The sequence below is a fragment of the Theropithecus gelada genome, chromosome 1, assembly GCF_003255815.1.
Source record: "Theropithecus gelada isolate Dixy chromosome 1, Tgel_1.0, whole genome shotgun sequence".
NCBI lineage: Eukaryota > Metazoa > Chordata > Mammalia > Primates > Cercopithecidae > Theropithecus > Theropithecus gelada.
Window position 1 is genome coordinate 13,578,092 of NC_037668.1, and position 12,061 is coordinate 13,590,152.

At 43.9% G+C, this 12,061-nt stretch overlaps 1 protein-coding gene across 21 annotated transcripts in view; it reads left to right on the forward strand.

Moving 5' to 3' along the window:
* The first annotated feature begins 6,011 nt into the window (after positions 1-6,011).
* CHD1L (chromodomain helicase DNA binding protein 1 like) overlaps positions 6,012-12,061 on the forward strand; it is a 55,024-nt gene continuing 48,974 nt past the window's right edge. For 20 of the 21 annotated variants that reach the window (XM_025375207.1, XM_025375196.1, XM_025375277.1 and 17 more), the window contains exon 1: positions 6,012-6,207. In XM_025375207.1, coding sequence (XP_025230992.1) covers positions 6,075-6,207 — 133 coding nt within the window. In that variant the 5' untranslated portion in view covers positions 6,012-6,074. Of the gene's footprint in view, positions 6,208-6,517; positions 6,567-12,061 lie in introns of those variants that run through there. The other variant, XM_025375212.1, reaches the window with a different exon arrangement.

Consider the following 12,061-nt stretch of genomic DNA (forward strand, 5'->3'; position numbering starts at 1 on the left):
CATGGTAAGAAGAGAAGATGATCTCACTTTAGACATTTCTAAATTACAAGAACAAATTTTTGAAGCCTCTCAAAGTCACTTAAATATTGTGCCTGGAGCTGAGGCGTTAGATCAAGTGGCAAAAAATCTTTATGGATTAAACCCCACGACTTGGATTAAGTCTATTGAGAACTCTACTGCAGTAAATTTTGGAATTATGTGTCTCTGTTTAATCGGCTTGTTTTTAGTGTGCCGGACCAGTCGAAGAATCCTGCGTCAAAATCGAGAGAATGAACAAGCCTTCATCGCCATGGCACATTTATATAGAGAAAAAGGGAGAAAGAATGTTGCGGGAAGTCAGGGACCTTGAACGCAGGGACCAGCTGAAGCCACAGCAGAAAAACATAAAATGTGAAGATTTCATGGACATTTATTAGTTCTCCAAAATTAATACTTTTGTAATTTCTTATGTCTGTCTTTACTTTAATCTCTTAATCCCATCATCTTCTTTGTAAACTGAGGAGGATATATGTCACCTCAGGACCCTGTGATGCTTGCCTTAACTGCACAAATTGTTTGTGGAGCATGTGTGTTTGAACAATATGAAATCTGGGCATCTTGAAGAAAGAATAAGATAACAGCAATGTTCAGGGAACAAGGGAGGCAACCTTGAACTGGCCGCCAGTGAGCCGGACGGAACAGAGCCATATTTCTTCTCTTTTCTTATGCAAATAGGAGAAATATCGCTGAATTCTTTTTCTCAGCAAGGAACATCCCTGAGAAAGAGAATGCGCTCTAAGGGTAGGCCTATAAACGACCCCCTTGGAAGCGTGCCGCCTTTTACGGTTGAAGCCGAAGGGAAGAAATAAGCCCCGGCCTCCTGTAGCGCTCCCTGGCTTATTAGGACGAGGAAATTCCCACTTAATAAATTTTGGTCAGACAGGTTGTCTGCTCTCAAACCCTGTTTCCTGATAAGATGTTATCAATGACAATGCATGCTCAAAATTTCATTTTTAATTTTAATTGTAACACCATCCTGTGATCTCATCCTGCCTCCACTTGCTTTGTGATATTCTATTACTTTGTGAAGTATGTAATCTCGGTGTCATGATGACAATGGTGGTTTTGTTGAAAAGAAAAGGGGGAAATGTGGGGAAAAGAAAGAGAGATCAGCCTGTTACTGTGTCTATATAGAAAGAAGTAGACATGAGACTCCATTTTGTTCTGTATTTGAGATGCTGTTAATCTGTGACCCTACCCCCAACCTTGTCCTTGCAAGAGACATGTGCTGTGGTGACTCAAGGTTTAATGGATTTTGGGCTGTGCAGGTGTCTTTGTTAAACAAGTGCCTGAGGGCAGCTTGCTGGTTAAAAGTCATCACCATTCTCTTAATTTCATCTACCCAGGGACACTTACACCGCCAAAGGTCGCAGGGACCTCTGCCTAGGAAATCTAGGTATTGTCCAAGGTTTCTCCCCATGTGATACGCTGAAACAAAGCTGCTAAAAGGTTTATGGAGATGTTTGCATATGCATCTCAAGGCACAGCATTTTCCTTTAAACTTATTCATGTCACAGAGGTTTTTTTTGTTCATATGTCTTACTGCTGATTTCCTCCCTACAATGATCCTATTGTCCTGCCACTCCCTTATCTTTAAGATGGTAAAGATAATTATGAATAAATACTAAGGGAACTCAGAGACCGGGCCAGTGTGGGTCCTCTGTAAGCTGAGTGCCGGTCCCCTGGGCCCACTTTCTCTTTCTCTATACTTTGTCTCTATGTCTCATTTCTTTTCTCAAGTCTCTCGTTCCACCTAATGAGAAACACCCACAGGTGTGGAGGGGCAGGCCACCCCTTCAACAGAACAGCTCAGAGGAGACCCACACTGGGTAGCTCCTCTCCACATGGTGGTTATCCCATTGAGTGTTCAGTTCTCAGCAAAGACGAGACCCTGGAGTAGATAGCTCCTCTCTGCAGCTGGTAGTCCCAGCGTCCACTCAGCTCTCACAGAGAGGAGACCCTGGAGTAAGCAGCTGCTTTCCTCAGCTGGTGGGTCATCATCATCTCCTCAGCTCTCAGCAGAGAGGAGACCCTGGGGTGGGTAGCTCCTCTCCGTGGCCGGTCATCCCATTGTCTCAAGTCTGACTGAGTCTGGGGCCTTTGCAGGCCTCAGAGGAGAGGAAGTGCACACCTACTGGTCCATAGGCACTCAGATAAAACACCACAAGTTCTCACTCTTGTCTTTGGGACCAGCATCCCAGCCTCCAGGCTTCAGGCCCCACCCAGCTTGAGGGTGCGTCTTCACCAGTGACCTGCTCCCTTCCTGCCTCCTGCTGCCATTCATGGCACCCAGACTGTTCGTGCAAAGGGGCACCTGCAGGCAAGCACAGAGGCTGAGCTGCCCTCAGCACCCCCTCGCCCTCCCTCCCATGCTGGCACCCAAAGTCCAGAGGGGGCTAAAGCCACATGTCAGTGCTGCCTGGATGGGCACACACCCAGCCAGGCTGCGACAGCACCCAGCCTCAGCTCCAACCTTGCTCTGGGAATGGAGAGGGTGCTGGCAGCAGGGAGAGGCCAGCAATGGGAGCAGACACCTCTTAGCCTGCAGGAACAGGAGGGGCCTTCCAGGGCCCCCAAGAGTGCAGAGATGACCAGGTCTGCAGCTGTGGCTTGAGCAGCTATAGCTGCACCCAGGAGGGTGGAGCTCCTGCCTGCTCCAGGCCCCCAAAAGCACAGGGAGGCCCAGTTGGTGGACATGACTTGGGCAGCTGCAGCTGTGCCTGAGAGGGTAGGGCTCCTGCCTGCTCTCAGCCCCAAAGAGCACAGGGATGCCCAGGTCTGCAGCTGCAGCTGGGCAGCCACAGCTGCGCCTGGGGAGCAGGGAGCTCCTGCCCTGCCAGCTCAGAAGGAGGCAGGGCTTCCACCTGCTCCTGGCTCCCCCTGGCTCCATGGAGCTGGCAGCCCTGGTGTGCCACCCCCATTGCAGCTGGCTTCATGAGAGCAGCTGCTCTAGACAGGCCATCACTGCCATCAATATGTCACAAAAGTTAAATTTCCAGAGTTGGCAAACTCAAAAGCTTTCAGGGACTAGACAGGTAGATTGCATAAATGTTGTGCTGCTGGCTAGAGAACATAAAGAATGAAATTCTATGTGACCAATGTGATGGCACGGCATGACAGTCAAAAGGCATCTGGTTAAAAAGGGAAACACCATCCTTTCAAACAAAAAGACTGTGGGCAAATTTTGATGCCTACAATTTCTAAACAATGTTCTCGAAGATTTACTTGATAATATTCCTGTTTTACAACCTTACCTTTGATAGTAAAAGGGAGTGGCAATTCTCTGAGGTGACTGGGCAAGAGTCCTATGAAACCAACTTACTTTTTTTCTATACTTCTATACTCTGGTATATTTTCCCTGGCTTTCTGGGTTCTAAATTTATTACATGTTATTTCATGACAAAGAGGTATACTGGCATTAAAAGTCAAAATACAGTTTTTCATTTCTTGCAAGAAAGAAAACCCAAGTGTTTTTCATCCCAGCACAAAAATTTTCCACCCATGGGCACACTGATGTAATTCTAACATAAGCCCAAAGTTCCAAGTTCATTTACTCAAGAGGTCTGAATAAACGTTCACTTTGCTCACAGCTTTTATCCGATTTCCATATCTGACTCACTAGGTGCTTCCAACTGGTGCCCTGATGTTACCTAACAGAGCAAGGACATAACGAACAGCAAACATAACTTGTTTCTTAATCTGTGCTTAATCCATGTTTGTTTTGGTAATGTTTGCACATGCTAAGTTAGCATTAATCTCATGGAGTTGCTGTTGCCAAAGGACATATCCTTTCTGTGGAGGAATAAAACAAAGAATTAACAAAAACAGCATGATTGTATAACCTGAACAATGAATGAAAAATGAGTTGAGACTAAATTTTATTCTGGCAGTTAATGATGACTCATTAGAAAACACTGGACCAACTTCCTAAACTTCCTGTGCCTTGATTTGCCCATCTGTGAAATGCACTCTCTGTACCTCAAAGTTATAACAATCATATGCCCTAGACTTTAAAATTGTCCCACAGGCACCTCATTCAAACATTCAACAATATTTATTGAGTGCATACTATGTGCCCAACACTGTTGGTACAAATCCAACACACGCCACCAGTTGCTTGGGCCACATCCCTGAAACCAACCATTGCTTTTCCATTTCTACCAGACGCTCAATCAGTGAATCCTATAGGCTCTATCTTTTCAATATCTAGTATCAGACCACTACTCACCACCCCACTATCACCATGCTGGCCCCAAAACTATCAACTTGTTGCCCAGAGTACTGCAATAGTTTCCAAACTGCCTCCTTGCTTCTATCCTGATCATCTACAGATCTCTTCATGCAGTATTCAGAGCTAAACCTTTCTATGTGTCACCTCACTGGCAGACCTAGAGTCTCTCAGTTACCTTTCTTAGCTGTATTTTAGGTACCAGACTCAGTATACCAACAGTCTACTTAGCTTATAACTAGGACTGTATCATCTGGTATTCTGTTACAACAAACGTACTTTAAGTTAAAAATAATAAACAGGCTTGTATTTAAGTGGCAAGTGATTGATATGGCTGCTTTAGCAGATAAGTCTACTGGTAGAATCTAGAGGGGAGGAGATAAGTCAAACATGGAGACCAAGATGCAAAAACCACTCATGAGCAGCCGCATAGGACAGAGGTCCCTCTGGAGAAGCTACCAAAGGATATAAATCTGTCTTCAGGTTTGTTTTGAGAAAACACCCAAGCAGGAAAGCTGCTGTACAAAATTACTGTTGCCCCATTATGTGACTGTTTTACTTTTCTCTTAGCATTAATCCTACCTGATTTTTATTTATTGCTCTTCTCCTCCTCTTAAAATATAAGCTCCAGGAGATTAGTGGCCTCTATCTTCAGTACCATAAAGAGTGCTTGGCACATAGTACATGATTCAGACAGTATTTATGAATGACTCAAGACACAAAAATAGCTTCATAAAACAGTGCTTTGCTTGAGTTTTTATGAATAAACCAAACTGAAGTCATCCCTTTTGTAGCTCAGAACGAATTTCTCCCTTTTGTTTTAGGGGAAGATGAGAATAATGGAGGGTGCAACTTTAACATGAGTTTACTGAAGAAGGAAGCACCAAGATTAACCTAAATGAGAATACTATTCTAATGACATTAGCCAGAGAATAATATCATTCCTGTACCAGTACTGCCAATTACCATTACAAGTCACAATATCTTCATTTACAATGTGAGGACAATTATAACACCTAATTATTGGTTATTGTGAGGGTTAAATAAGAAAACATACTTAATGCCCTTAGGACACCACCTAGAACTTCATCAATAAATGCAGCTATTTTGTTATTATCATATTTATATTAGTGATGTAGTACATGATAAATCCACTCAAAGCTGATGTTGAGTCACTGAACACATTGTCTCAATCTGCTCGCCATAATGCACTCGAGATACCCACTGCAACAATGACGTCTTTGGTGATTTTAATTTACTACTATTCAGAGGTTCCCAGTTTTGGCCTACAGGTCACAGGCAGTAAGAAATGGATTTCAGGGACTAAACCAACTTATCACTACGTAAAGCGATCAAGGACAGTTTGATCTTGTCATGAATCACTGGAGGGCATGGAACAAGTCCTTCTCACTTCTACAACCCCCAGGGCCCAGCGGAGTATCTGACACATGATAGTCGATATTGATTAAATAATAAATGAATGAAGAGCATATGCCACCTCCTTGACGGGCAGTTCAGGCAACCAGACGCCCTGCGCGTGATCAGACGCCTAGCGCGTGATCAGACGCCTAGCGCTTCAGAAGCATAACTAGTGAGAACTGGGCGGCCCTTCCACTCCGCACTGCAAAAACTGCCTAAGCCGGAGGGTAACTGCACAGCTCCGCTCCGGAAATCGTGGCAGGATGCGCCCTCTGGCGGCGCCTCGCTCGCAGGTGGGCCCCAGCGCGCCGCCGCTCGCCCCCGCGCGTTGGGAGGTTAGGAGGGAACTGCATGCTGGGGCGCGCGGGGCGGGGCCTCTATTGGCTTGATGGAGCGCGCGGGCGCTGCCAGCCGCGGGGGCCAAGCGCCTGGCTTCTTAATGCGGCTTCATACTGAGGGCCGAGCCGAGGCGGCGCGGGCGCGGGTGCAGGAGCAGGACTTACGGCAATGGGGGCTGACAGGTGAGCGGGCTCCGGGCGGACTTCGCCCAGGCGGGCCAACCTGTTGGGACTGCCTCTTGCGGGCCGGAGGCGCAGCGGGTGGGCCGCCCGGTGGGCTGTTTACCCGCCGGCGCCAGGGCCTTCCTTCGCTCCTGCCGTGGGCGGAGAGAAACCGCGCCCGGGCCTGCTGGCCACGTCCCCCGCCTGCGCGGCGCGCGGGGCGGCGGACGCGGGATGAATGAGGTCGCAGTCCCGGGAGCCAGGCCCGGCCCCCGGCCTGTGGAGGGGAAACATGGTGAGATCAGCGCCACCTGCAGGCCTCCGATGAAGAGTTGGACGGCCTGGTGCACCAAGGATGTAGGTTTCCCGTTGCTGTTACAGTGGGTTTGGGTCCTGGCCTGGGGAGTTTATTGGTTGTTTCTGTAAAACGATCAACTCATCTCCCAGCTTCAGCTTCTCCGTTTACTGTGTGCGCGCAGTTATTGGAGAATTCGCCACTGATTAATTCTCCGAATCGAGTTACGTGCGGTAGTGAGCGGACAGACTCAAGCAAAGCACTGTTTTATGAAGCTATTTTTGTGTCTTGAGTCCTTCATAAATACTGACTGAACCACGCACTATATGCCAACTTAGCTTGTCCGCTCACTACCGCACGTAACTCGATTTATTGACACTAGCCCTTGCGGAGAGTCTGCAAAGCGCGAACCTTGCAGGCCCCGCAGCCCTGCAGCTGCACTGCTGACGGTACTTACTGCAGCCCCAGACCCCGCTCTCTTCCCGGGTCTGCGCTGACTCGCCGCTGAACCCCCAGCCTCGTTTTCCTTATTTACAAGTGGGGAACGTAGTGCGTGCTTTGTATTAACAGAATCGTGCATCAGTAATAATAATACAGTCGTTTATTCATTACTGATTAAATGCTACTGGGAGCGTATTCTTAGGCATTGGCTACAGAGATGAGCTAAACAAATATGGACCCTTCCTACCTAGAGTTTTAGACTAGTGAGAGTGCATTTAAAAGTATAAACAATAACTTAAGTGCTCAATACCATGAAAAAGTGAGGTTTGTCATTCTAGGAATGAAACAAAAGGTGCAGTTCTGTGTTCAGCTTAGAAGAGAGAAGGATGAAGTTGAATGGAGAGGATGCAGATGGGAAAGAGAAAGACCTCTCCTTGATACCCTGAGTCTGTAAGAATTTGTGGCTGTAAGGAGTATGTATCCAGTTTAAGTACGAGCTTGTCGACTGGTCTTTTTATGTTTGACTTTATCTTAAGTTGATGTTTGTGGTGTTTGCCTATTTCCTTTCAAGTGTTGGGAATGGTTCTTTCAGAACTTGTGTGAGAGAGGGCTCAGAAAGGTGTGCCAGTTGATACTTAGCTGGGGATAATATGCCGGGAGAAACGTACATATGGGCAAGTGTTTTAGTGAAAATGAGGAGACAAGAGGTTGCAAGTTTGAGTGGATGGAATGGAGTGAGTAAATTCAGAATTAAGTAGGCAAATGTGGCAGCTTGGATAAATTGGTAGTGGAGAGAAGGAAAACAAAAAAGCAGGGTCAAAGGAATAGGTACTGAATATTATAACTTGAAATTTCTATTTCTATTTACCAGAATAAACTAGTATTATGAGAAACTGTTCTTCATGAGTTGGTTAAAAAAATTCTTACTGCTTTTTTTTTCTTTTGGTTACAGAAGTAGTACATATTTTCAGTAAAACATTCAGGGAAATAGCCTATGCATAAAGAAATAAATATTATTCTCCATAATCTCCTTACTGTTAACATGTTCTCTATCCTGTATAATTTCCTTTACTTTCTGGTGGAGGGGGAAGGTGCAAAAATGGAGTTTGATGTACATGATTTTGGGAAATCATAACTTTTTTTCTTTATCATTCAGTCTTCTTCAACGTCATTTTTAATGGTTACAGTGTTTCAGTATATGGAGGTACCATAGTTTAGACAGTCCTTCTTCTTGGTATTTATTTAGGTTCTTTTTTTTTTTTTTTTTTTTGCTATTGTAAGTAACACTAATAAATATCCTTGTAACCAAATATTTATTATAGCTATGGACGTTTAATTCCTGAAAAGTACTATTTCTAGAATAAAGAATATGCAAAATTTTTGCTTATTTCTCCATACTCTCAGTAACACTAGTATTTTCTAATTTCAGAAGTTAACATGTTATTGTATTGTTTAATTTAATGTTTATTTGGTTACCAATATTGATGGACATTTGGATATTCATCTTTGGATCATGAAATTACCTTAGGACCTTTTTGTTTCTGGAATATGCAGACCTGTTACTTCTTGCTGTTTTGCTTGCTGTTTCACTACTTGTCATCTCCCTGACAGAAGGGCAAAAGAATCTACATCTGGAGGTTAAAAAACTAAAGACTACCTTTCCCAAACCCCACCGTAGTTTGGTTGTAAATGTGACTTGGCTTTAGCCAGGCACATGACTGTGGGAGATTTGGAAGGGGAAAGTGAGGGAAAGGACCCAGAGGGGTTTGGGTTTTCTGCTTCCCTCTTGCCTACTACCTCATGGGTCTCTGGGTGGGTACAGAGCATTCATTTTGTTATCACGGTTGATAGGTTCCTGGAGCTGACGGTACGGTGGCCTCCTGGTTGGTTCCTGGCTTCCAGGTCATGGAGGTAGATACTTCCTTGGTGTGCCTGTTCTGTGGTGCTTGATTTAGCAGTTGCACCCAGAAGATCAGCCTGGATGTTACTCCTCCAGCCCTTTCGACAATTTTGTGGTTATCTAATTCCCTGTATTACATCCTTTTCTGCCTAACCTACCAAGGGTAATTTCTGTTTTTTTGCTGTTGACTCCTAAGTGTTAAGTATTGTTATCTTTGTGGATGTAATTCCATATTATTTTTGAAAATTCAACTTTTTTTTTTTTTGAGACAGGGTCTCACTCTGTCGCCCAGACTGGAGTGCCGTAGCCCACTGCAGCCTTGACCTGCTGGGCTTAAGTGATCCTCCCACCTCAGCCTTCTGAGTAGCTGGGACTACAGGCATGAGTCACCAATTGTAAGAAATAATACAGAAAGATCCCATGTAACCTTTACCCAGTTTCCCCTCATGGTCACATCTTGCAGTGTGGTACACTATCACATTGTGTATGCTTGCACCGATGGTACGCTATCACAACAGGATATTGACATTGGGACAGTCAAATCCAGAACATTTTCCATCTCCACAAGGATCCCTCAACTTGCACTTTGATAGCTATACTCACCTCCCTTCTACCTCACCACTTACTTAACCCCTGGCAGCCGCTAATCTGTTCTCCATTTCTATAATTTTGTCATTTTGAAAATGATATGTGAGTAAAATCATACAACATGTAGCCTTTGGGGACTGGCTTTTTTCACTCAGCATAATTCTCTGGAGATTGATCCAGGTCGTTGCATGTATCAATAGTTTCTTTTTATTGCTGAGTAGTACTCCACAGCACAGTATACCACAGTTTGTTTTACCACTCACCCACTGAAGGATATCTGAGTTGTTTATAGTTTGTGACTATTGCCAAAAAAGAAAAGAAAGATACTGTAAACATTTGTGGATAGATTTTGTATGAAAATAAATCTTCATTTCTCTGTAATAAATGCCTAGGAGTTCTGTGAGTGGGTCATATGGTAGTTGCATGTTTAGGTTTTAAAGAAATTGCCAGACTTTTTCCAAAGTAGCTGTACTATTTTACATTCCCACCAGCAATGTATGAGTGATTGAGTTTAGATTCTCTGCATCCTTGCCAGCATTTGATATTGCCACTTTTTTATATTGACTATTCTAATGTATGTGTAATGGTATCTCATTGTGGCTTAGATATGAATTTCCCTATTGGCTAATGAAATATGAAACCTCTTTGATAAAATGTCTTCTTCTGTCTTTTGCCCATTTTAAAATAGGATCCTTTGTTGTTGTTTTTTTTTCCACTGTTGAGTTTTGACACACTCTAGTCTTTATATACTGTAGATACTGGTATTTTCTCAGATATATGTCTTACAAAATATCAGGGGAAACCCCGCCCCTGATATTCAACATGGGTTCTTTTCTATTTCCCTAAGCGTTGTCTGGTCTAAGAAATAAAGGGAAAGAGTACAAAAGGAGAAAATTTAAAGCTGGGTGACCGGGGGAGACATCACATGTCAGCAGGTTGCGTGATGCTCCCTGAGCCGTAAAACCATCAAGTTTTTATTAGCAATTTTCAAAAGAGGAGGGAGTGTACGAATAGGGTGTGGGTCACAGAAATCACGTGCTTCACAAGGTAATATCACAAAGCAAATGGAGGCAGGGCGAGATCATAGGACCACAGGATGGGGTGAAATTAAAATTACTAATGAAGTTTTGGGCATGCATTGCCATTGATAACATCTTATCAGGAGACAGGGTTTGAGAGCAGACAACCTGTCTGACCAAAATTTATTAGGCGGGAATTTCCTGGTCCTAATAAGCCTGGGAGCGCTACAGGAGACCGGGGCTTATTTCATCCCTTCGCCTTCGACCGTAAAAGGCAGCCACCCCTAAAGCAGCCATTTCTGAGGCCTACCCTCAGGGGCCATTCTCTTTCTCAGGGATGTTCCTTGCTGAGAAAAAGAATTCAACGATATTTCTCCTATTTGCTTTTGAAGGAAGAGAAATATGACTCTGTTCTGCCCAGCTCACCAGCAGTCAGAGTTTAAGGTTATCTCTCTTGTTCCCTGAACATTGCTGTTATCCTGTTCTTTTTTCAAGGTGCCCAGATTTCATATTGTTCAAACACACATGCTCTACAATTTGTGCAGTTCAGGCAATCATCACAGGGTCCTGAGGCGACATATATCCTTCTCAGCTTATGAAGATGACGGGATTAAGAGATTAAAGACAGGCATAGGAAATCACAAGGGTATCGACTGGGGAAGTGATAAGTGTCCATGAAATCTTCACAATTTATGTTCAGAGATTGCAGTAAAGACAGGCGTAAGAAATTATAAAAGTATTAATTTGGGGAACTAATAAATGTCCATGAAATCTTCACAATTTATGTTCTTCTGCCATGGCTTCAGCCGGTCCCTCCATTTGGGGTCCCTGAGTTCCTACAACAACAAAAGTTTTAAATTTTGGCTAAAAATTTATCAATTTATCAATTTTTTTCTCTTACGGATAGTTTTCTTGTGGTTTGGTGTCAAATATAAGAACTCATTGCCTACTCCTAGATCCTAAGGAGTTCTTCCCTAAAAGCTTTACAGTTTCTTATTTAAGTCCATGATCTACTTTGAGTTAATTTTTATTGCACAAATTTTGATATGTTGTATTTCCATTTTTATTTAGTTTAGTGTATTTATTTCCCTGGAGACTTCCTCTTTTGATGGACTGTTTAGAAAGAAGTGTGTTGTCTAGGTTCCAAGTGTTGGGAGATTTGCCTCTAATGTTTCTGTCCATGAATTCTAATTTTATTACATTGTGGTCAGAGAACATACACTCTACAGTTTCAGTTCTTTTAAATGTGTTAAGGTTTTCTGGCCCTCCTTTAGTTTGGATATGGATTACTTGTTCCCACCAAATATCATGTTGAAATTTGATCTCCAATGTTGGAGGTGGGGCCTAGTGAAAGGTGTTTAAGTCATGGGGGCAAATCCTCCCTGAATAGATTAATGCTGTCCCTGAGCGGGGAGCAGAGAGAGTGAGCAACTTCTTACTTTTTAGCTTCCAGAAAGCTGGTTGTTAAAAAGAGCCTGGCATTCCCCACCCCTTTCTTCCTCTCTCACCATGTGATCTCTGTACATGCCAGCCCCACTTCCCCTTCTGCCACTAGTGGAAACAGTCTGAAGCCCTCACCTGAAGCAGACGTTGGTGCCATGCTTCTTGTACAGTCTGTAGAGACATGAGCCA